This window comes from Microcaecilia unicolor, chromosome 1, assembly GCF_901765095.1.
Source record: "Microcaecilia unicolor chromosome 1, aMicUni1.1, whole genome shotgun sequence".
Lineage (NCBI taxonomy): Eukaryota > Metazoa > Chordata > Amphibia > Gymnophiona > Siphonopidae > Microcaecilia > Microcaecilia unicolor.
This window is the reverse complement of record NC_044031.1, coordinates 206,785,899-206,813,017: the sequence shown is the minus strand read 5'-3', so window position 1 is coordinate 206,813,017 and position 27,119 is coordinate 206,785,899. Positions and strand designations below refer to the sequence as shown.

General features: G+C 41.3%; 1 protein-coding gene across 1 annotated transcript in view; it reads right to left on the bottom strand.

Moving 5' to 3' along the window:
- GLI3 (GLI family zinc finger 3) overlaps positions 1–27,119 on the bottom strand; it is a 608,365-nt gene that overhangs the window by 99,117 nt on the left and 482,129 nt on the right. The window contains 3 exon segments of the mRNA XM_030203853.1: positions 1,461–1,501; positions 1,504–1,573; positions 3,405–3,621. Of these exon segments, the coding sequence (XP_030059713.1) occupies positions 1,461–1,501; positions 1,504–1,573; positions 3,405–3,621 (328 nt within the window).

Here is a 27,119-nt window from a genome sequence, read left to right as displayed (position 1 = left end):
ATTTGGCTCCTTTTTCCATTTTTTTAAGGATGTTCTTTTGGCTCTAATAGCCCCTTTCACCTCACATTTTAACCTTGCTGGCTGTCGTTTTTACCATCTTTCTTAATACGTGGAATACATCTAGTCTGGGCTTCCACAATGGTGTTTTTAAACAATGTTGTCACTTGATTTAAAGTCCTAACATTTGAAGCTGAGCCTTTCAGCTTCTTTTTAACCATTTTCCTCATTTTGTCATAGTCACCCTTTTGAAAAATAAAAGTTGCTACAGTAGATTTCCTTAGTGACTTTAATCCAGATACGAGTTCAAATTTGATCATGTTATGATCACTGTTTCCCAGTGGATTCAACACCATTACCTCTCGTACAATGCCTCTTATTACACTTAGGAGTAGATCCAAAATAGCTCCCCCTCTCATTGGTTCCTGGACCAGTTGCTCCAAGAAGCAGTCATTTATTACATCTAGAAATTTTACCTCCCTAGCACTTCCTGACATAACATTTATCCAGTCAATACTAGGATAATTGAAATCACCCATTATTATAAGGTTGCCAAATTTGCCAGCATGCACCAAGTACAATCCTTCTGCCAACTCCCTAATGCTCAATGCTATGAATGCGCCTATATTTGCATCTCATTAGCTTTGAGCATTAGGGTGTTCTTCTGCGCTGTTTCAGTGGTACTTTTATGGCGCTATTCAGAATAGCGCCAGAGTTTTGAGCACTGGTGCCTAAGAGATCAATGTCGGACGTTACACCTACTACTAAGCACGTTTAGGTTCAGGTAAACTTCTATTGAGCAGCACCCCACTGGAGGGGCTTGGTGAGGCTGCCCCCTTAATCCCTCAGAAAGCAAAACTGGCAAGGGATACTGGTCTCTGTGACAGCGCTGGTAAAATGCACATTCATATTTCTAAAATGGCAAAGATAAATGTGTATGTGCCAGCATATATACATTTATAAAGGGTAAAGGGTCATAGATTTGATATACCATCTTTTTGTGGTACACCAATGTGGTTTACATTTATTATATGAAGGTACTATTTCTGTCCTTAGTGGGCTCACAATCTAAGTTTTGTACCTGGAGCAATGGAGGGTTAAATGACTTGTTATCCTACAACATAAACGTGTATGTGGTGTGCTGGCACAAACACGTTTATGTGCTGGGTTTCAACCCTGTGGACATGTGACATTTCTTTTTCTAAAATGGAAGGTTTATGCCACCCATACTTGGCATATAAATGGCCATTTCTCCAGTATTTTAGAACAGCTTCTTCGTCAGCAGAACACTATGTCGAAACTAGGGCTGCCTAGATCACATGAGTTTTGATTTCATTTTATAACTGGCCCTTTGAGTTTGATTGCCAACAGGCCTAGATGGAGAGGATGCCTCAAGCAAGTGCTACAGATACTGCCCTTGGCAGAAAGATGACAGACTGATTAATGGAACCATAGTGTTGTACCTGCATGCTTCCTGCACCCGGACTGGGAAGGTCTTCATCTGTTTTATCTTGGAACGCTTGTTGAGCATCGGATCCCCAGTGCTGCTCACTGCAGACTCACTTGTGGGTTTATTCTGCTGTAGAGGTGTTTGATGTTTTGAGACAAAATTATGCAGTGGTAAACATATAACTGAAAACAAAGATATCCACCGACTGTTAATCAATTATATAGAAAAGCTGGGAAGGTCACATTCTTAATTGTATTAGATATGCAATTACATTTCAATTCTAGAGTATTCTACCCATGGAATCAGCTGCACAATTAAAGTTTTTATAAATCAAAGGGGTTCTTTTACTAAGGTGCACTAACTGATTTTGTGCACGCTAAATGATAAGAAGCCCACAGGTATAAAATGGGCTTCTTAGCATTTAGCACGCTAATTGCATGTGCTAAATCAGTTAGCACACATTAGTAAAAGGACCCCAAAGTGTCCATTCCAATATGATGACAGTAAATTCAGTGTAGTTTATTTAAGGCACAATTAATGGCAATCAGTAACTGCAAAGAGCTCAGTGGCCAAGTCACTTATCAAATTATTTTCTCACATTGGCCATTATCACTATTTTAAATCATTATGGAGAAAAGAAGAATATAGCTAGACTACAGTAGCCAACATTTAAAGGCCACTGGTATCTTCTAGTATAATTAGAATGGTTATCCAAAGTCACCATGAAATTTATAATGCTGTATAATACCATCAACACACAGGTGCAAGACTGAATGGTGTTCCTATTTCAAAACGTGAAAATTATGACCCAAATTTGAAAGTGCTAGAAAACCCATCTGAGCAAAACAGAAGTTACTGTAACAAAACATATTCCAAATTTAGAGATGCTTAAGGTCTATACTATAAATGATTATGGGCAGAGAGAATGAGGAAAGTCATTGAGGACATATTTAAAAACATAGGCCAAACACTGCTTAAGCAGCTCAGTAACTATTTCACTATAAATCATAATGAAAAAAAAAAATACAAGGCAACAACAAAAAGGAGGTGAAAACCCTCATGGAACCGTGGGATATGAAACAAAAAAAGTGAGGAGAATGAATGAGGATACAAAAAAATGTGTTTATTCATTTTTTATATGAATAAACACATTTTTTGGTATCCTCATTCGTTCTCCTCACTTTTTTTGTTTCAAAAAAAAAAAATACAAGCCATACCAACAATGCTCATACAGTGTGCAGTGGCGTAGCAAGGGCAGGGCGGTGGGGGTGGTCCGCCCTGGGTGTCAACAGATGGGGGGTGCATCCGTCCACCCTCCACCCCCGGCGCAGCGCCTCCCCCCCAACACGGTCCCCACCTGTCTACGAGCTCCATCCATCTGCAGCGCTGCTGTAAAAACCACTTTGTCGGCCCTTCCCTCACTCACTGTGTCCCGCCCTCTGACGTAACTTCCTATTTCCTCAAGGGCGGGACACAGTGAGTGAGGGAAGGGCCAACAAAGCGATTTTTACAGCAGCGCTGCAGATGGATGGAGCTCGTAGATAGGTGGGGACCGTGTCGGGTGGCGCTATGCCGGTGGGGGGGGGGGGGGGTCGTGTTGGTCTGCACCCGGGGGGGGGGGGGGTGCAGCGGCGATCTGCCCTGGGTGGCAGCCGCCCCCGCTACGCCACTGACAGTGTGTACTCAGTTTTGCCCTTCTTCCCATCTCTATTCTATATTTAAACTTGTGTGACCCAGAAAAAAAAAAACAGCACTAAACTTAGAAAACATGTCATGCAAAACAACTAATGGGATTAAGAACATTCCCACTGATTCCAAGGAAGAATTACGCTCCTTTGATATGTCAAATCTGCAAAAGTGTTATCCAAGGTTTCTAAGTGAATGATTTTCAGGTTCACAATGTGTTTCTAAAATTCTCTCAGTTTGTAAATGTTTTTTTTTTTTTGTTAGTGCTTACCTGTGTGGACTCAGAAGGGCCAGAGCTGACCTGTATGGGGGTCAGCACACTGGGAATGCCTGGGATAGGTCTCTGGGTAGGAAATGTTGGAGCTGGATGGATGAGTGGTGGACTGTGTCCAAAAGCTGAACTTATGCTTTGCTGGCGACTTAAAATTTGGTGGTGCATTTGCTGAAGAGATACAGGTGTAGGAGGGTATGTGAAGCTCACAGTGGGGCTGTTTTAGAAGAAAAGAAGTAAAAGGGAATACAATAATTGTATATAGCACCAAAAGTACAATGAAACATAATTACCTAGAAGAGAAAATTATTTGATATGGTAAAATGTGAAAGCTTAAATATACCAAACAGAATGTCAAATGCTGCTAAATCCAACTTGATGTTGCACAAATTGTTGATAGGAGGAGCACACAAATTTACTCACTAAGAAAAACACTGAACAAAAATGTTTTAGAGATCTGAAATAAAATAGGACACAGTTTCAATAATATCAATTTACTGCAACAGTAAAGTGGTTATAAAAGGAGGAAAGGTGACCAGAGATTTTATAGGATTTTTATTGGCAATTGTAGTTTCTCTATGTTATCTCATATGTGAAGCGATTCCTTTAATCTTGGCTCAGACTAAGCTCTTTCATATGTCTCCAGATCTTATTACAAGAGGAGAGAAAATCAATTGGTTAAATGTGTTTTGAACACCATGCTTGTCATATCACTCATTTATTTGTAAAGATGGAAAGCCCAGTTCATCCAGAATGTCACCTAAAGAATTTCCATCAGTGCTGTTTGGTTAAAGAAACTGATGGATTAACCTCTCCCCTCTGAAATTGGTGATCAATGAGTTTAATGTGGAAATATTCCAATGGGAGAGAACGTCTCCCTCTTACAGTTAAACAACATTAAGTGTCTATTAAAGCCCATTATACATGTCATCACTTCATTATTCCAACTCATTCTTTAGGCTCCAGTGAGTTCTCAGGAAATTGCATTATGGCCTAAAGACATCTCTTGTCTACAAACCAGTGCCAAAAAATTGTTTTGTGCCATCTAGTACCAAAGAAATAAATAATTGGAAATTAAATCCTTTTACAGGAAAGAAAATACTATCAAGTGAAAGAGAATCAGCTTTTATATTGAGGTGGTTTGGTCAGTGTACAAAGTTAAACACTGGCATCTGTGCTTAAATTCATTTGTAAATTCAGAGGCATCATTCATTTAACTAACACTGTGGAATACACATCTGACCAGTGACCACGCTGGTACCCATCCATTTAAAGTTAGGCCTGCCATTTTTGCATAAATTATCAGTTTAATGGCTGAATATTGCCACAAATTTTGAGGATAATTCTCAAAAGGTTGCTTAAAGTTAGACACTGGGATGATGTGCGCTAAGCACAAATTCTATAACAGCAGTTGTGAGAGCAATGACGTTATAAAAGATAAAGCATAAGTCTGCATTTACACACCTAACTTTAGGTGCGAGCACTTACAGCAACTCAATGGCTGGTATAAATGCTCAGGCCTAACTGTAGATAGGTCTGCACCCCCTTGAAACTGAGGCCCAGATGCACTAAACTTTAACGAACCTTTAATGAAGAAATTTTCAACCACAGCATGAATTAAAGGCCATTTTCCGAAGATGCTAGCAGCTAACGAAAACGTAATGCAAACGAGTCACTTACAATTGCAATGTGGACAATTCGGGATGCACTAACCATACCGACGATTGCACCGAATCATTTACCGTGAAATATTTAATGTGAGGTCAGAGCTGTCGTTAAGGCCTGAGCTGTCATACAGACACTGCTCCCCGCTTCTCCCTGCAGCAGAAAAATCCAAGCTGGCACGTTTGAAAATATAAATAACCCACACAAACATGTGGCTCCCCGCTTCCCCCTGCATAAAAACGAAAATCAAACCAAAAAGCAAAAAAGGATCGGGAGGGGGCAAAGGTGCTCGTCAGGAGCGTCCTGTATGGCCGGCCTTGTGTCCCCCCCCCCCCCCGCCCGAGGTCGCCGCTGCTCCCCGCTTCCCCCTGTATTAAATAAAAAATCAAAACAAAAATCAAAAGTTTAGCAGCCCCGCCCCCTCCCTTCCTGTCTCTCTTTCTCCTTCTCCCACAGCTCTGCCTCCCGCCATCCTCCGCCCCTGTGCCCCGCCCCCCTGAGGTCATCGCCACCACTCCCCCCCCTCCACCAGACCCCCCCTCCGCCTTACCGGGCCTGCGCAAGAAGACCATCTGATCACCGCGAGTCTTCAGGACGTCTCTCTTTCTTCCCTGAGCTGGGCCCGCCCCCGTCTGACATAAGTAACTATGTAGTTTACTTACATCAGACGGGGGCGGGCCCAGGTCAGGGAAGGAGAGACGTCCTGAAGACTCGCGGCAATCAGATGTTCTTCTTGTCCGTGCAGCACCTTCACACAGAGGTGAGAGGCGCTGCGCGGGCCCAGTAAGGTGGAGGGGGGAGCAGCGGTGACGACCTCAGGGGGGTGGGGCATGGGGGCGGAGGATGGCGGGAGGCGGAGCTGTGGGAGTTTCAACGTGTTTGAGTTTTGGTTTTCTTTTTTGTTGTTGTTTTGACGTTTCTGGCATGCGCAGAGCAGCCAGTATAACACTTGGCTGCTCTGCGCATGCTTTAGGGGCTGATTTATGATGGGGATTACACCAGTTTGATGCATTGTACTTTACAATACCGCACTGAACATGTGCGGCTTGTTTTTTTTTGTGCGTTAAGGACGTTTTAGGTTTTTTTTACGTTTGGTTGATGCATCTGGGCCTGAGTGCTCTGGAATTTGAGCAGACAACTGATAGAAGGCAGGTACTTGCATTACTGCTAACTGATGCCAATTAAGGCCCATTATTATCTATTATGGCTTGGTAACACCAATTATCAGCTCACCAAACACTACCTCTCTGATCCGACCTATGAATCGGGGCATAATAGCCAATTTCAAACAACATTATTGGGCTCTTGTGCTACGTTGCCTGATGAGCGTTAAGGAAAACCAGACTGGCAAGGATAAACGTGCTGTTGAACTGGCTCGTAATCTATCATTGTTGGATTCCCTACATATGCAGAAAGAAGCTTGGAATCATGTTACATAGGCGACCATTGTGAACTGCTACAAGCAGGCAAGCTTTGTTAAGGATGTGGAGAGGGATGAAACAGATGCAGCTTGTTGCAAATACGTCAGATGAACAGGTTATTGACATCCCAGCCGGTGTTACTGAAGAGGAGTTCCATCGCTATGTAGCTGTTGATTATTACTACTACTACTACTTAACATTTCTAAAGCGCTACCAGGGTTACGCAGCGCTGTACAATTTAACAAAGAAGGACAGTCCCTGCTCAAAGGAGCTTACAATCTAAAGGACAAAAAGTGCAGTCAATCAAATTGGAGCAGTCTAGATTTCCTGAATGGAGGTATAATGGTTAGGTGCCGCAAGCGAGATTGAAGAGGTGGGCTTTGAGCAAGGATTTGAAGATGGCTTGGCGTATTATGATCTACAAACAGCTGAAGACAGCACTGATGTCAAGATATGCGCCTACACGCAGGCAACAATGGCTGATGATAGAACAGATGATGAAATGAGCAACAAGGCACATGCTGACGAAATTCAACAACCTCCTCCTGTCACTTTTGAAAGAGTGCTGGAGAGTCTCAACACCATGCGGGCCTATCTGGAGGCCACTGGATGTCAGCGCTATGACAGCTTTTACCGTCTGGCAGACGTAGTCTATGGAACTCACAGACACAAGAGTGTACAGCGGACTATGACTGATTACTTCAATTAAGCCTATCGTCAGTTAACAGAGACTGTATAACGTTAGTTAACGGAGACTATATACTGTACGTATAATAAACAATACTGTACATATGTTTATCAGATGTCAAGCTTCTTTGGGTCTTTGCGGATTGCACTGTATAGATAGATAGATAGATAGATATAGGGAGCATCCATAAAAATACAGGTGCCTATGTCCTAGGTAATTTATAGAAAACGATTATTGCATGCAAAAAGCTATTTTACACATAGATGTCTCATAAAATTACTCCTTAATGTCAACAATTTAAACAACCATCACTTTCAAGCTCACTTTTTGAAACTTATTTCCTTTGCTGTGTTATAAATGGGACCAGTAGGAGCGGCACTTATCTGTTATGCGTGTTCAATTCCAGTACTGGGTTGTATCGGACTTTGAAGGAAGGAAATAAGTTCCACCTATCTGGAGTAGGTAGGCAGGCAGGCACAGTGCAATGATGGTTCGGGATTGTCGGGCTGTATACTGTGACCATTCACAATGGTAATTAAGCACGATAACAAACACTGAGCACTGCATAAAAAAGTTTTAAAAATATACAGTATTGATGAATTAATTGAATATTTACATACTGGTGAGAAAGCGTACTGTCAAAGTTAAAATTTAATGCCAAGAAGTGTAGAGTGATGCAGTTGGGGTGCAGAAACCCAAAAGAAAGATACCGGATAGGAGGGGCAAGATTAATACGCTCGACTCAGGAGAGAGACCTTGGGGTGTTGGTGTCGGAGGATCTGAAGGTGAAGAGACAAGGCGACGGCTGTGGCCAGAAGGATGCTAGGCTGTACAGAGAGGGGCATAACCAGCAGAAGAAAGGAGGTGTTGATGCCCCTCTACAAGTCGTTGGTGAGGCCCCACTTGGAGTATTGTGTTCAGTTTTGGAGGCCGTATCTTGCTAAAGATGTAAAAAGACTGGAAGCGGTGCAAAGAAAAGCTACGAAAATGGTATGGGATTTGCATTGCAAACCAAACGAGGAGAGACTTGCTGACCTGAATATGTATACCTTGGAGGAAAGGAGAAACAGGGGTGATATGTTACAGACATTCAAATATTTGAAAGGTATTAATCCACAAACTAACCTTTTCTGGAGACAGGAAGGCGGTAGAACTAGAGGACATGAATTGAGGTTGAAGGGGGGCAGATTCAGGACTAATGTCAGGAAGTATTTTTTCACGGAGATGGTGATGGATATGTGGAATGCCCTCCCACGGGAGGTGGTGGAGATGAAAACGGTAATGGAATTCAAACATGTGTGGGATAAACACAAAGGAATCCTGTTTAGAAGGAATGGTTCCGTGGAATCTTAGCGGAGATTGGGTGGCGACTTCTACGGTCTACGCCCTGATCGTGACTGAATAGATAGGAATGGGCTGGAGTGTAAATTTTAAGGGGCTTCGATGTTAGCTTCAGAACTTAGTACAAGAACAGTACTGGGCAACTTCTATGGTCCGTGCCCTGAGAAAGGTAAGGACAAATCAAACTCGGGTATACATATAAAGTATCACATACCATGCAAAATGAGTTTATCTTGTTGGGCACACTGGATGGAGCGTACAGGTCTTTATCTGCTGTCATTTACTATGTTACTATGTGACAGAGTAAGACAGAAACCTTCTGGTACTAGTAACTGTTCCCAGCAAGTGTTCAGGAAAAATGAGTAATAATATTCAGTAATTGCAGCCTACAGTACCTGCCAGGGCTCCTGTAAGCAACAATGAATGATTACTGTGCGACTTAAAGCCAAGGTAGTCACTATGGATGATTGATAGGGCATTAATCAAAAGATGCATATCTGACTCTGAATTTGTTCACAAGCTTTCTTCTAATAGCTGATTTCATGTTCACTGAGCTCCATGGCAGTTTGTTCAATTTATTCTTCGGTGTACGAGTCATTCATCAACGAACAAAACAATTTAACATCCCATTTTACCTTTTCATTGAACAAAAATGACTAAACAGATCTAACCTATTCTGCTTAAAATAAAACTCACAGCTAGTGTCTTATGCAAGTATGGAACAGAAGATTACTGTGCTTAGTGTACACAGATTCGCTACACAAACACACAATAGTACAAAATAGTAAAAATGAAACTTGTCTCTGCCAAGTCACCTAAATATATACATAAATATAAAAACGTTTGAGTTTGGGTATATATTATATATATGTATGGCAAAATAGTTTTGAGTTAGAGATTGCTGGAAGAGGTACGGGGTGCCGACTTTTTTTTCTCTTTCATTCCATGCTTTCCCTCTCTTTCTCTCTCTCTTTTAATGTATAATTTCAGACATGCCACTTCCTTCTACTTTCACGCACCATCTCTGAAATTGATTTTTTAATCTGATTTTATTTAATATTTCTAAAGGAGCTGCCTGTAGTCACTGTCATTCCCAGTCCTCCACTTTAGCTTGGTATTTAGTATTTTACCTTTCCTTTCTCACTAATAATCCTTGCCCCCCCCCCCCCCCCACACACCAATTCACTTTTTTTTTTTGCATACCAGTTTTGACAACCAATCACAGTGAGCATTTGACTGTAATTAAGGAATATTATTAGTCTAGTATAATCTTGCACTAATCAAGATTCCAACCCACTAATCTTATAGGAAAGCTCTCTCTTCCTTAACAAGACCAATTAAGGATTTAGTCACCCATTTGAAAATCAAAAAGCAGCTAGAGGCAAATAACATTAACTGGACAGCTAATAAAAATGTTTTCTATTCAGATCACTAACAAGGGAGACAAGAAAAGTCAAGCAAGTAAGTAGGGCAAGAGAGTACTTCAAACCCACTGTCACTTTCAGCAATTTTTTAGCTGCCCTGTTTCCCTATGCATGATCCTCTTCAAGTAGACAATTTTCAGACTTTGATTTGAGGAAAAGTTTATGTACTTTGCATAACGTACAACAGGCATATACATTGCTTCTCAAAATTGATATGGATACAAAATAATTACAGGTCAATAATAGATTTTGTAATGAATACAGTACATATAGCCTTGAAAATACAATTTTGTTAAATAAGGGGCTGACGTCAGCAGAGCAATTTTGCATAACTGAAAAGGAATGGAAGGCAATTTTCTAAGCCATTTGCTTGAGTAAATATTAGGTGTCTAAAAACTGCCCTTCAATATGGCTAAAAGTATGTATGTTCTTTTAACAATGCAAATATTTTAGTCTCATTTAGGGGCAGCATTCCCATGGTGGTGATTTATGTGGGATCAGAATATAATAATTCTGATTACCACATCTAAAAAAAAGATATAGCGGAATTAGAAAGGCAACCAAAATGATAAAGGGGATGGGACGACTTCTCTATAAGGAAAGGCTAAAGAACTCAAGAGAGTATGCAATGAATTTGTGAAGTTGTACATTAAAAAACAAATTGAATAAAATATTTCTTCTCTCAACCTGGAATTAAGCTCTAGAATTCACTGTCAGAGAATGTGGTAAAAGCAGTTAGCACAGCAAGGTTTAAAAAGCTCTTTTTCAGGGTTGGGGGTTGGGTCCCAGGCAGGGGAAACCCAGATCGTGAAAGCTGTTAAGAGGGGAGTTGCCCTTATTGATACAGGAGTATCAGGGCCTTATCCCGGTCTTTAAAGATAGAAAAGGGAGAAGGAAATTTCAAAGGAATGTTAGATGTGTACATGGGAACATCAAACACCATGCCATTTATGCAGTTTGGATTAGATGGGAAGAGAGAGAAAACTTGGTGTGACAAGTTACAGTGGGGTGACTTCCTTTCCCCTCATACTCAGTCGAGACTGGATGTGCTTAAATGGTTTTTGGGATTACCAAGAACCATTTAAACTCATCCAGTATTTACTAGAGCCTGACATTATTCAGATTCAGCACCAGAGGAGGTTAACCTGGGGAATATTTTTCCTTTTTCTACCCAAGAAATAATAGGGGAGACAGGGGAATCCAGAAAAAGAATGGCTGCCAGAAGGGCAGACAAACAGAAAGGGGTGATTGCAAGCAGTAGAGGAGAGGCCCTGAGAGAAGAGGTTTCCTCATTTTCAAGAGCAACAACTAGTGAATCCCTCCTTGAAGGACAGTTAAGATAAAGCCAATTTGGAGGGGGGGGGGGGGGGGGGGGGGAGGGATGGAACAGGGAGATAAGATTGCTTGCTTGGTTGTACAGGATAACTTGTTGTAAAAATTGGAGCAGCAGGAGGTAGGGAAGAGCAAAAGCAACTGATGGTACACTAACCAGCTTATTTTCGAAAGAGAAAAACGCCTATATTTCAACCCAAATTGGGAGATGGGCGTTTTTCTCGCAACGGCGCCCAAATCGGTATAATGGAAAGCCGATTTTTGGGTGTTTCCAACTGCACTCCGTCGCGGAAACGAATAAAGTTGATGGGGCGTGTCGGAGGCGTGGTGGAGGCGGAACTGGGGCGTGGTTATCAGCCGAGGAGAGATGGGCGTCTTTAGCTGATAATCGTAAAAACAAAAAGGCGATTTTACCGCGATTTTGGGTCACTTTTTTTGGACCCTTTTTTTTTTCACGAACAAGTCCAAAAAAGTGCCCCAACTGCCCAGATGACCACTGAAGGGAATCGAGGATGACCTCCCCGGACTCCCCCAGTGGTCACTAACCCCTTCCTACCAAAAAAAAACCCACTTTAAAAACTTTTTTTCCAGCCTCTATGCCAGCCTCAAATGCCGTACCCACCTCCATGACAGCAGAATATGTTCGATCCTGTCACAGCCTTACCCTGGGTCAGATGTGGCTCTCGGGTGCACTACAGGGTCACATCAGCATTGTATTGTGGTGGGTGTAGGGTATTGGGCTCCGTGATTTCATTAGCTTCTGTTACAGTCTCACGATGTTGGTAGTTGGTAGGCTCTTCTCCCATGGTGCTTTTCCCCCTGCCTACTGGGTCAGAGTGTGCCCTGTTGTGTTTCCGGTAGTCCATGAGGTAGTGGCCATTTTTGTAAGCCAGTTTTAGATCCCTTCCATGTGTTAGCCACGTTAGAGAATTTAGTTCTTACCTTGAATGTGGCTGAAAGAGGGCATTGTACAACATTCTGCCAGTTCTGACCTGCTAATCTCACTACCAGGGAGACTCGTTGCCAGTGGTGGGGCACAACCTCTGATCTGCAGGTAACTGTGAGTAAAAGCGGTTATTCCAATAAAGGACGTTTTCGGAGAGATTAGTCTTCAGGTGTCAACTGGTGTGCCAATGTTATATAGCAGCAACCAGTCCTAGAGGCCTGCGTGTATGCAGGTCCCTGGAGCACTTTTAGTGGGTACCGCAGTGCACTTCAGCCAGGTGGCCCCAGGCCCATCCCCCCACCTGTAACACTTGTGCTGGTAAATGGGAGGCCTCCAAAACCCACTGTACCCACATGTAGGTGCCCCCTTCACCCCTAAGAGCTATGGTAGTGTTGTACATTTGTGGGTAGTGGGTTTTGGGGGAGGGGGTTGGGAGCTCATCAACCATGGTAAGGGAGCTATGCATGTGGGAGCTTTTTCTGAAGTTCACCGCACTGACCTAGGGTGCCCAGTTGGTGTCCTGGCATATCAGGGGGGCGAGTGTACTACGAATCGTGGCCCCTCCCACGACCAAATGGCTCAGATTTGGACGTTTTTGAGCTGGGCATTTTTAGTTTCCATTATCGCTAAAAAAAAGAAACGCCCAACTCAAAAACGTCCATTTTTTTCGAAAATATGGTTCGGCCCGCCCCTTCACGGACCCGTTCTCGGAGATAAACGCCCATGGAGATAGGCGTTTCCGTTCGATTATGCCCCTCCATGTCTTCAGACAAACCCTATTAACCTTGGCTCATGCACACCCAATGATAGGTCATCTTGGATAGCATAATACAACTTCTAGGATTTTGCAACATTTTCACTGGTCAGGTGTTTATCAGCAGGTCCTGTCCGGAGTGCCAGAAAGTGCCACAACACCTTCACCAGAAAAGCCCTTTAATACCCCCTCCTTTAGTAGAATGCTTAATAAACAGGATAACAATTGATATAGTAGGGCCTCTAGACCAGTTGGCCCACACTGGTGTATCAAGTTGGTACAGACAGCAGACCTGTGCTTTCTTTTGAAACCATCTAGGCCTGCAAACTGAAGAGCCCAGAGATCCTGAGAATCAGGTTCTTGAAATCACCACAACTGGTCTTTACTTCTGCTTCCTGACTATCCCCAGTAGTAACTGCTACCACCAGCCCCAACTGGAAATGTTGCAGCTCTGCTGTCCACAGGTTCCATTTGCTACATAATTTCTGAGTAGCATAGTTGCAGGGTTTTTTGTTGCTTCACAATATCTGGCAGCGGAGGGATTTTGTGTTCCTGTTGTTGAAGCGATGCCAGAATTTGAATATGTATTTGATTTGTATGGCGAGTGAGAAATCTGGAACTGATGTGATACATACAGATTTTTCTTTTTAAAAATGGGATTAAATGGTAGGCAAATTCACACTAAACTTACTGTCAACAATTAAATATTTAGGGATCGATATTCAAAGCTATTCAACTGGAAAAGAAACTGCTCCTGCCCAGTTAAATTGGTTGTTTGGGGCTAACCAGTTAGAACTTAAAGCAAAAATTGATATTTTGGGATTATGCCAGTGGCAGAGTCGGTATTTGGCCGTTTAAGTGCCAAAATTCAGCACTTAACCGGACAAGGTCACTGCATAAATAGGACCAAATAAAAGTCAGTCCTATCTTTATGTGGTGCCTCATAGCCAGTTAAGTAATGAATATAGTACTTAACTGTCTATGGGTTAGCTGGCTCCACTCGGACATGACCAGACATTGAATTTCTGGGCATAATGCTAGCAGTGGTAATCAAAATGCTGAGTGCCTCTTGCTGAATATTACCCCTTAATTTTTTTTGTTCAGCTGTGAATTTTAGTGTTCAGTGTGTCACATACATGAACATTGTCTGTTAGGTGTGTTACAATAGAAGAAAGGTTGAGAACCACGGATCTAAGGAGAAAACGGCTTTTGTACAACCACAGAGTATTTAAGTCCTGCTGTTTGGCCTTCATAGGGCCCCAGCTACCTTTCAACGCACCATCAATCGAGTTTTGAGACCCTATCAGGCGTATGCAAATGCCTACCTAGATGATGTGGTAATTTTTTCCCCAATTGGAGTAGTCACCGTAAGCATTTAGAAGCCATTTGTGGGGCTTTGCAAAAGGCAGGCCTCACTGCCAACCCAAAGAAATGTGCTTTAGCTCCAAAAGTAGTACAGTATTTTGGACATATATTTTATTTCTTTATTTCTTTTCACAACTTATATACTGCATACACCTAAGTGGTTCACACACAGGTATTTGTACAGGTACTTTCTTTACCAGGTGGACTCACAATCTAAGTGTTGTTTGTACCTGGGACAATAGAAGGTTAAGTGACTTGCCCAGGGTCACAAGGAGCTACAGTAGGAACTACTCTGAGGGTCCATAATCAGCCAAGAGAACTTTAGCTCACTGAGGTCAAAGGTAAAAAAGAGATGAACCTAGGAAAATACATGAAGGGTCAAATGATGAAAAAGGCACACACAAACATGCATACTATTATAATATTTCTACTGTGAAAGCTGGTCAAAAATGACAGGGTATGTCATCAGTCCTTGTTATACCCCAGTGCCCCATTCCTTTCCCCTCCCTCCATAATCTCTCCATGAACCTGGTTTCTCCTTCAATACACATCCAGAACCCTAACCTCTCACTGATTTTGAAGGCACTCAAAATCCCCACAACCTCCTGTAGCCCCCTCATCCCAGTGCAAGCTCTGTTTCTCAGATGCAGAAGCAATGCCCAATTGATACCGGTGGATAAGATAGCTTGAGCGATTATACTGCATATGCTAAGGTGCACTGACATTCAATGCTATATGAGAGCTTGAGTGCAGAACACATTCCTATTGAAGAGACTCCAGAGGCAGGCCTATGTGTCTGAAACACAATTCATGTCGAGTCCATTGGATGTTTGAATAAAACCTTTGTATGACCTACACATCATCTTGCTCCTAATTTTTGGTGTCACCTTCGCTGTGTTTTGCTTGTTTGTTTTGTGTGAGGGACTTTGTTCTTCTGTTTTCGTTGATGCAAACCCTTCAATCAAAAATATTGGCAGCATCTTGAGGAGCAATAACTTCAACCAAATATCTTCTGTAACCCTTGGTCAGTCTCTCACATTTATCTTGAGGAATTTTGGCTCATTCTTCAATACAATTTCAACTCTGACATCTGAAGGCTTCCTTACATGTACAGACTGCTTGCCACTCCATTTCAAAAGGGGTTAAGTTGGAACTTTGCTTGACTAACCCGAAACACAAAATTATTTTCTTCTTCAGTCATTCTGAAGTAGATTTATTTTAATGGTTAGAGCTGTGGTTTTGCTGGAAGCCCCACTTTTTGCTCACCTTAAGTTCATGAATGGATGGCCTGACATTCTGCTTTTTTTTATTTTTTATTTATAACCATTTAAATTTTTACAAGCGATAAAACAACTTGCCGGAAATACAGAGAAAGTAATATATAGGAATTATTTCAATCAGATAATTCTATTCTCTTCCTTAGACCACTAAATAGGGAGAGTGAAAGAAGACAAGGAGATCAATTACACAGTAAACAGAAAAAAAAAAAGTGGTATTAACCTGATTATCCCCAGATCTTACTCGTCTAATTCATTATTCCACATTGATCATCTGGTTGGCTTCTTCAAGGCCAATACGGTGTATAGTCAAATCATTTCATTGAAAACATACTTATTGTCCAATATTAGTTAGAAATGATACATCTGATTACATTCTTTCTCTTGTTAAAAAAAACAGAAGTTATTTAACAATACATATACTTCAGTCTCTAATTCAAATCCCACTGATTAAAGTAATCCCAGTTTTCACAGGCTTCACTCCTTTTAAAGTAATAATTGAGGAAATATTGACATTCTGCTTTTTAATTTTCGGATATAAAGATCCCAAGGCCAAAGCGCTGCATGGGGACTCCAAGAAAAACATTTTCAATGGGAGCGCAAAACTCTAATTTGTAACCTTTTCCAATAATCTCTAAGACTCACTGGTAAAAGAGCGATAAACGACCTTCCATCATCATTGTGGTGGTCAGGCAGCAGGGTTCACCCACTGAGCAGGAGCGGAGGGCCTCTTGTCTGACCAAAAAGACTGGCGCTCTTGGAACCTCAATTTAGGAAAGGAGGAAGATGAGGAGGAAGATCTCCCCAGTCGATACCAACAGGACTCCTTCAAGTGGAAGTGCGATTGACTCGAGTGGAGGGTTGCCCTTGGCTCATCTTCAGGTAACCTTTGCATCTTTGAGTCGCCCAGATCATTAACTAACTTCTCCAAATCCTACCCAAAGAGGAGAGTACCCTGAAAGGGCAAACAACTATGCCACTGCTTGGAGGTGCCATCTGCCGCCCAGTGACGCAGCCACAGCAGCTAGCGGGCAGTTACCAGCAAAACCATCTGCTTGGCCAAAGCTCACACCAAATCATATGAGTCTGCTAATTAATTGAGCACCATCTCTATGTTTGGGATCTTGAGGTATGAGTAAGACACAGAGTCTACATGAACATCAGCCACCTGCTGGAATTAGCTGAGGCAAGCCCTGGTGGCATACGAGCTGCAAATGGCCGCTTGCAATGACAGAACCAAGACCTCAAAGGATGTCTTCAATGAAGATTCCAGCTTCCAGCCCTGCACATCTTTCAATGCAATCCCACCTTCCATTGGTAGAGTGGTTTCTTTGTCACGGCTGCCACCAAGGCACACCATGGGCAACTTCAATTTATCCAGCTCCCTCTGGAACAGGGGATACAGCCTGGATATGGCCATGGAAACCCATAGGCTACCCTCTGGAGTCATCCACTGTACCGAAATAAGCTTCTGAATTGCCACGTGGACCAGGAACACCCTAGGCAGCCACCTAGTACTTACCATTTTAGGATTTACTGCCACAGGAGCCAGTGTCTCTGCACTGGAAATATTCAGGGCTTACAAAGCCTTGGAAATATATGTGGAAAGCTCCTCCTATTGAAAAATGCAGACTGCTGTGGGATCATAGGCCTCATCCATGACCACCTCCCCGTCCTCAATTTCCTCCAGCATGTGAGCTACGGAAGTCCCCACCTCTGTGGAGGGGATGGAAGGGGCAACAACTCACCCTCCATGAGGTCCGCCATATGCTTCTGTTTAGCCCCCATGTCCTCAAAGATAGGCTGAACCAACCGTGCGGACCAATCAGGGTTCACCTGCAATAGCATCATGGAGGGCGCTGGCATAGGATGAGCCCAATTCAACATATATGTCTGGTGAATTAGGAGCACAAATTCAGGGGTAAAGGGCCCCAAAAACGCACCCCCTGCACCCCTACTGACTCCCTGCACCAGTCCTGAGGTGAGGTACCCGACTCAAGATGAAGGTCCTGCGATGCCAACCCTGCAGCACCTGATACCAGCAGTTATAAAATGGCCGTGGTATCCGCCATCAGCAGACTTGTGCCTGAGTGAGAATGCTGAGGAGAGTGCGATGATGAAGTCAAAGCGTGGAAAAAGACGGGCCCTCCATAACATCAGGCCTCTCTGGAGATACTGCATCCACGCACCCTGCAACACTCTCTGCCAAGAGCCTTTCCTCTAACTGCTCCACTTTAAAAAAAAAAAGTAATTTATTTTTTTTAGAAATACAGTTCTCAGTCTTTTTTTTTTGAGAGCAAGGACACTGAGACTAGAGAGCCCAAGGCTGGACTGGGACATGGGGTAGGGGAGGGACCTGGCACCACCAGGTGTACCTCCCCCCATAGCTGGCACTGCTCAGCCTGGCACCCCCAAGCTCTATAAAACCAGGCAACCCGGAACTGGAGCTGACTGAAGATGAAACCAGGAGCTTCTGGAGAACTGTCCAATGCCTGCTGAGATGCTATTGCTCCTGGAGCGTCAGTATTTCTCTATTTCCACCTGCTAGTCGATGGTCACAACACAGAAGTATCTGGATTCATCTGCTGCTGACGCAAAAGGAAAAATATTTTACTTTTACTTTTTTGAGCTCGTGTACCCCTGATGCACGCACGCACGCACACACACACACACACATACACACACACACACACAATGAAACAATGTAAAAAGATAAAACAATAAATACATGGTTAAATAATAAATTAAGAGCAATAAATAAATAAATAATAAAAACCTTAAATAAACCTCATGTGCGTGTGTTACCTTAGGGGCCCTTTTACTATGCGGCGGTAAGCCCACTGCAGGCTTACCACATCCCAATCTGGAGCTACTGCCAGTCCAGAGCGTGGCATTTCCAGCACTGCAGGGGGTTAACTGGCGGTAATTGGGCAGCGCTGCATGCTACCCGGTTAGCACAGGAGCCCTTACCGCTACCTCAGTGGTTGGTGGTAAGTGATCCCCTCCTTCATGGCCACACATTAAGAGCAATCTTACCTCATGGCCATTCTTGGCCTTTTTACCCACTGCGGTATAAAGGGACTCAGCGCATGACAAAAACAGCCCCCGCCGCTAGCGCAGGGCCCTTTTTACTGCAGTTTAGTTCCCTTGAACACTGCTGTTTAAAAAGTTTATTTGCAGACAATGGAAGGTATTGAAAGTCTACCAGGTATTTCAAAAGATGCCAAAAATTTGCAATTCAACGTTGAAAATAAAATTAAGAAACTATTTGGTACGTACAAGACTCCGAAGTAGAGAGTGTGCTAATGAGTCAGCTATTAGGGGGCCATAGAAAATGTGCACAATATGTGAACATGTTTTGGAACTGTCTGAACTCCAGCACCCAAGATTGCTTCAACGCAACAATGATTTTGCTACTGAGAGAAAAACATGTGATTTATACTAAATTGAACCTGCCGATTCCAAATATGAACTCCGAATTTGCCTGACAAGTCTGGATTTTAAGTTATACGTGTAAAGCCTATTCGCTTATAATATTAATGCATTATATATTGTAAATATTCCAACAGACATGCCCGGACCTGCCCGGACACACTCAGACAGGTCTATTGGCTGATGTCAGCAGTAAGTATATAAGGCAAGATGGATAGACGCAAATGTGTTAATGATCCAGACAATTTCTGCTACATATGTGGCAAATACACTGATCAGCGCAAGAATCTGGCAAAGCGAGTGTGCCTTGCTTACAAGTATTACTTTGTCAAATTGGAGATCAAGATAAAAGCTGGGCACCTCACGTTTGTTGCACTGTGTGTTACTCTGGGCTAAAGCAGTGGTTGAATGGTAAAAGGAAAGGAATGGCTTTTGCAGTGCCGATGGTTTGGCGTGAGCAGAAAAATCACCATTTAGACTGTTATTTTTGCATGACTAAAATCACTGGATATTCAAAGAGAAATAAGTCAGAAATTGTGTATCCTGACTGTGAGTCTGCTCTTAAACCAGTACCACACGATGTAGAGAATTCAGTGCCTGCCCCTCCTGCATCAGGAATGGCAATTGACACTTCTGATCCTGATGAAGAAGAAGATGTTGATTGGCATGATGTATTTCCTGATCCAGAACAACTGGAGGGTCAGCCACACTTGCTGAGCCAATCAGATTTAGATGATCTGGTAAGAGATCTGTCATTATCTAAAGAAAAGTCAGAACTGCTAGCTTCTAGACTTCGGGAATGGAATTTGCTGCAACGAAGCACCACAACTTCACACTTTCGTCACCGACACACCAAGTTAGCTGCATACTATGCAATGGAAAGTGATGTCTGTTTCTGTACTGATTTAAATGGTCTCATGATGGAGTTAGATGGTACACATGTTCAGATGGTACACATGTTCCCGATGAATGGAGGCTATTCATAGACTCTAGCAAAACGAGTTTGAAAGCTGTCTTGTTGCACAATGGTAACGAAAAACCATCTGCTCCATTGGCTCATGGGGTTGGAATGAAAGAGACCCATGCTTCTATGGAGTTAATTTTGAAAATGATCAAATACTCTGAACATAAATGGAATATTTGTGTTGACCTGAAAGTGGTAGCACTGCTGCTTGGCCTACAGTTAGGGTACACGAAGCATATGTGTTTCTTGTGCCTATGGAACAGTCGTGATGACAAAAACCATTACAAAATAAGACAGTGGCCTCTCAGATTCGAGCATACAGTTGGTCGGTACAATGTACAACACAAATCACTGGTCGATCCACTTCAAGTTTATCTTCTACCACTTCACATTAAACGTGGTTTAATACAACATTTTGTAATTGCACTTGATCGTGATGGAAATGGTTTCCAGTATTTGAAGGAGATGTTTAGCACACTGAAAACTGAGGCTAAAATAAAGGCCGGAATTTTTATTGGCCCCAAAATCAACAAACTAATGCATGATGACACATTCAGAACAAAACTCAACCCTCTGGAACTTGCAGCTTGGGATGCATTTGTGCTGGTAGTGCAGAACTTCCTTGGGAACAGACGAGCTGAAAACTATGCTGAACTAGTAGACAACATGCTTAAAGCATATGAACAACTTGGCTGCCAAATGTTATTGAAAATGCATTTCTTACATTCCCATTTTGACTTTTTCCCACCGAATTTGGGACACATAAGTGACGAATATGGAGAGAGGTTCCATAAAGACATTTCTACAATGGAGAACACATATCAAGGCCACTGGAATCCCAACATGATGGGGGACTACTGCTGGTTTTTGCAACGGGAAAATATGACCGGTCACAAATGCAAAAGCAGATGCCTGAAGCACTTTTAACAGTACTGGGCCTTGCTGAAGTAAGACTTTTAAACTGGAATACAAGACTTTTTTGAAATTTTGTTATTCCATTACATTTTCATATACTGTTTACTAAGAAAACTTTGATGTAGATCAGGTAATTGTTGGAGTAAAACTCATTCTGTAAAAAATTATTCAATGCTTTCCAAGTGCTTAATTCATTTGGGCAAACTTATGCATAACAACATTTCCTGATGTGTTACAACAATTCTGACTTCGGATTTGGAATATGCACACTGAATTTAGTATAGGACAAATGGTTTTTGCCCAGTAGCACATGAAAAAAAAATTTTGTTATGCTATTATGAATCAAGATTTAATATAGACTGAAATTCTGATGGGGTCATCTATGTTATATTGTTTGTCTATGCACCTTTCTGTATAATATAGGACTCTCAGGAAAATTCCAACTCGCATATTAGAACATTGTTCAGCAATACAATGTCATTAAGTGTCAAGTCCATTCACTTTTTATTGGGAAGAAAAAGCCTATTCTCTATAGGATTTCAAAATGTTTGGTTTTGAACAGCTTACCTTCAGGGGAGGGGTGAGACAATTGATTCAGCAGGAACAATTTTTTTATTTATACTTGGAAAACCTTGATGCCTTTTAGACTGAATATTTTGTTTGATTTCTATTGATAGACTGAATATAGAAACTGAATGGCAAGTATATTTGTAAGGCTTTTGGGCTTTAACGCTGAACACGTGCACGGTTTGTTTAGGGTTTATATTTACTACACATACGTTGGCATTTTTTGATCCAATCACAGCAGCTGAGTGAGGCTAAAAACTGATATGTTGTATGTGTGCATGTTATTTGGTTTTGGTGGGGTATATTATGAATGTAATGTTGTTTTGAAAATATTTTGTTTTTAGTGTATTGCTCCCAGAAAAAGAAGATACAGTGTTGTGTCTGACTGCACCCTGAAGAAGTCTATGGAGGGTGAAACTGGTCACATCAGAGTGGTGGATGTATATGAATGGAGTTTGTAGACTGAAGGATCGAGGACATACAGTTGTTTATGGCTGTGACATTTAAGTAACATTGATTGAGAAATCATACATAAAATTGGATACTGATGGACGTACTTTGCAGTGTGGAAATATTGTAGAGTGTGTAACTTTTTTTGCATCCAGTCTTTAACTTAATTGCTTTAGAACTTTCATGGAATAGACAATTGGGCTTTATGAATAAATACTTAGGGACAGTGATGATACTTTTTGTGAGTGGGACCTAGGAGAGTTTGTGTATTGTATAATTAAGATCTCATGTTAGATAAAAAAATAATTTTTGAAATAAATGTAATAGTGTTTGTAACATAAAATCCCACTTTTTTTTTGTTGATTCTGATATCTACAGTCTATGTAAAACAGAACTCCACATGTATTTCCAAAGGAGGTAAAGGAAGAGGGGGTCAAATGCTGAACCATAGTGGGAAAATATCCCAAATTTGCCATGATACTCAGTAAGAGCCCTTTGATTCACGGCACAGAACATGAAGTTTCCAGGATAGAAGGAGCAGTAAACTACATCGGAATTATATTAGCATATCAAACTCTAAGAGCTGACTTCAAGAAAAAACAAAACAGACATCATAATGAAAAACATACTTTGTGGCTCTCCTATTAATAAGGTCATCCAGTTTCTTGTCACAGATGTGGGATTTACTATGAAACAGCTGTAACTGAGAAACTTTTTCCAGTCCTCTTCCCTTTTGTTGCTCTCACACACAGCCCTCATATTTATATGCAGTAGATGCAATACTTTCCTATGAGTAATTATTTAGATTAATTCTTTCCTGGGACAACAGTACATGCCCCAAATATACAACATGCAGAGCATTTCTGTAAATTACACATGAACAGTTACACGTTGATTACATGCATATTCACTGGAATAATGGCATATATGTACCTATATATGCACATAATCCTCCTAATTCTGTAAAAGTCATCATAAATTATGTGCACAAATGTGGGCATGCACCCAATTTGCACAATTTAATTAAGCTAATTAGCACCAATAATTGGCTTAACAAGCAATTATTGGCACTAATTAAATTTAATGGAATTTTACATTTGTGCGATTTGAAAAAGGGGTTGCAGAAAGTGGAGGGTCATGGGCAGAATGGGGACATTTCTAAAATGAATGTGCATTGTTACAGAATAACAGAGATACACACCTACATTTGCACCGTGTTTCAGTTGGTACAAAATGTCGTGATTCCCAGGCATAAGCGTTATTCTATAAATTGCACCTACCTTTAAGCATGGCTTATGGAATTACACTTTTTTCAGTGCCGATTGTTTGGCATCATATATAGAATCTAGCCTAATGCATGTAAATCCCAAATTTCTGCCTAAGCACTATTCTGTAAATGTGTGCATTTTACATAGAACATATTTTATACTTGGGCATACACATAGGTAGAGTCTAGGCAGAGCATGGGTAGGATTCACTATTATACATATAACTTATAGAATACTATAAATTACATGCGTATCTCTGGCACTAAAGCACACAAACATCAGCTCTAAGGCAATCAAAATAGAAACCACTTCTCCAGCAAAACTTTCTGTAAGAAAGTTCAGATGGTAAACATAGTGCACCGCTTATTTTTATGAAAATCATTTTGGTTTTATTGGTGCATGCATTTATCGTAACACAATTGGACTACTGCAGTTCTCTGTATAGTGGCTTTACTGAAATTCTATTGAAAATATTTCAACTTCTGCAAAACACTATTTGATCATATGTCCCTTCTTCTGATTGAACTTCACTGGCTTCCCCTTCAGGCTCGAATAACTTTTAAACTAGTTTTTTTTTTTTTTTTTTTAAATGGTATGGCTCCTGTGTGCTTTCTTTCATTAGTTTCTTTCCTTTGTAGTACTAAAGTCTTCAGGTTAAAGGATCATTATCCCCTATTGTGCGTTACTTTAAGTCTGTTCAATTAAAAAAATAAAACGCTAGAAACATCATGGATTCAACCATAGAATGCTCTTCTTACCTTGATTAAGAAAACCTACTACTACTACTATTTAGCATTTCTATAGCGCTACAAGGCATACGCAGCGCTGCACAAACATAGAAGAAAGGCAGTCCCTGCTCAAAGAGCTTACAATCTAGTAGACAAAAAATAAATAAAGTAAGCAAATCAAATCAATTAATGTGAACGGGAAGGAAGAGAGGAGGGTAGGTGGAGGCGAGTGGTTACAAGTGGTAACCTCTTTTTCATCAGCATTTAAAAACGTTTCTGTCTAAAATGATCTTAACCAAATCCTGATTCTGGTACCTTTGAAAAATGTTTCTTTTTTTAATCAGTCTCTTTCACTATTGTAAACCGCTTTGGCCTCAATTTCATTGGGTAAAGGCAGTCTAGAAATGTTGATATTAGATAAGATTATAAAAATATCTACCATACAAGTAGAAGTTTAAAATATAAAACAGATTTGTTGATAAAAATATCCCAAATTTGCTAGGTGGTAACCATGAAAGCTGTGAGGTGGATAAGACTGAGGAAATTCTATAGACAAGTTCAACAGAGAGCACAAAAGTAGTAAATCAAAAGCATAGTCAATGATCTTACAACAAAAAAGTTAAAAGAGTCCTGATGTTCCAACATAAATTCAGAAAACATGAAGTCCAGCTGTGACCATATATAGTTACTCAAAGGGTTCAGAAAAATTTCTGGTAGAAAACCATTTGTTGAGAAAATAGTATTTTGTGCCATCTATATTTTTCAGGCTGCATGGTTGTGCACTGTGGCACAGGAGAATCAAGTTCAGATTCTCTGATAGGCAAGCTGCAGAGATAACATGCTTAGGTTTGAGAAGGGAGGCAGGACAAAATAGAAAAGGTTGAAAGAAGATCCAAATATTGACCAGGATAAATAATGCTATGAAAGAGACAACTATAGCCAAAAGGCATCATTTAAAAAACTACTAGTACTACTTATCATTTCTATAGCACCACTAGATGTACATAGCACTGTACACTTGAAAATGAAGAGACAGTCCCTAAGGTGGGAATGATAAAACAGACATGGGAACTGAACAAGTGAATAGGAGTTAGTAGTTAAAAGCAGCCTCAAGAAGGTGGACTTTTAGCCTAGAATTGAAGACCTTCAAAGAAGGAGCTTGATGTACTGACTCAGGAAGTCTATTCCAGGCATATGGTGCAGCAAGATAAAAGGAACAGAGTCTGGAGTTGGCAGTAGAGGAGAAGGGTACAGATAAGAGAGATTTACCCAATGAACGGAATTCCTGGGGAGGAGTGTAGGGTGAGATAAGAGTTGAGAGGTACTGAGGAGCTGCAGAGTGAATGCACTTGTAAGTCAATAAGAGGAATTTGAACTGTATGTGGAAACAAATAGGGAGCCAATGAAGTGACTTGAGAAGAGGGCTAATGTAAGCATAGCGAGACTGGCAGAATTTAAGCCGTACAGCAGAATTTTGAACAGGGGAGAGAGGTGGCTTAGTGGGAGATCGTTGAGAAACAAGTTGCAGTAGTTTAAGTAAGAGGTGATAAGAGAAAAGACTGCAAATTGATACTGTCAAGTACTACGCATGATGTAAATTGGAACAACAAACATGGTTTGAAATGTCTATATGCGAATGCCAGGAGCCTAAGAAATAAGATGGGAGAGTTAGAATATATTGCACTAAATGAAAAATTAGATATAATAGGCATCTCTGAGACCTGGTAGATGGAGGATAGCCAGTGGGACACTGTCATACTGGGGTACAAATTATATCGTAGTGATAGGGTGGATCGAATTGGTGGAGGGGTAACATTGTATATTAACGAGAGCCAAATCAAATAGATTGAAAATTCTGCAGGAAACAAAACACATCTTGGAATCACCGTGGATTGAAATTCCATGTGTAAAGGGGGAAAGGATAGTGATAGGAGTGTACTACAGTCAGCCTGGCCAGGATGAACAGACAGATGCAGAAATGTTAAAGGAAATGAGGGATGCAAACAAACTGGGCAACACGATAATAATGGGTGATTTCAATTACCCTGATATTGACTAGATAAATGTAACATCGGGGCACGCTAGGGAGGTAAACGTCCTTGATGAAATCAAGGACAGCTTTATGGAACAGCTGGTACAGGAGCCGAGAGAAGGAAAAATCCTAGTCCTTAGTGGAGTGCATGATCTGGTGCGGGAGGTAATGGCGCTGGGGCCACTTGATAACAGTGATCATAATATGATCGGATTTGATATTAGCTTTGAAGTAGGTATACATAGGAAATCAAACACGTTAGCGTTTAACTTTAAAAAAAGGAGACTATGATAAAATGAGAAGAACGGTGAAAAAAAACTGAGAGGAGCGGCTGCGAGGGTCAAAAATTTACATCAGGCATGGATGCTGTTCAAAAACACCATCCTGGAAACCCAGACCAAATATATTGCGTGTATTAAAAAAGAAGGATGGAAGACCAAACGACAGCTGGCATGGTTAAAAAGTGAGGTGAAGGAAGCTATTAGAGCTAAAAGAAAATCCTTCAGAAAATGGAAGAAGGAACCAACTGAAAATAATAAGAAACAGCAGAAGGAATCTCAAGTCAAATGCAAAGCGCTGATAAGGAAGGCTAAGAGGGACTTCGAGAAAAATGTTGCGTTGGAGGCAAAAACACATAGTAAATTTTTTTTTAGGTATATTAAAAGCAGGAAGCCGGCAAAACAATCGGTTGGACCGCTAGATGACCGAGGAGTAAAAGGGGTGATCAGGGAAGACAAAGCCATAGCAGAGAGATTAAATGAATTCTTTGCTTCGGTCTTCACCAAGGAAGGTTTGGGTGGGATACCAGTGCCAGAAATGGTTTTCGAAGCTGACGAGTCGGAGAAACTTAATGAATTCTCTGTAAACCTGGAGGATGTAATGGGGCAGTTCTACAAACTGAAGGGTAGCAAATCTCCTGGACTGAATGGTATTCATCCCAGAGTACTGATAGAACTGAAAAATGAGCTTAAGGAGCTACTGTTAGTAATATGTAATTTATCCTTAAAATTGAGCGTGGTACCAGAAGATTGGAGGGTGGCCAATGTAACGCCGATTTTTAAAAAAGGTTCCAGAGGAGATCCGGGGAAATTATAGACCGGTGAGTCTGACGTCGTACCAGGCAAAATGGTACAGACTGTTATTAAG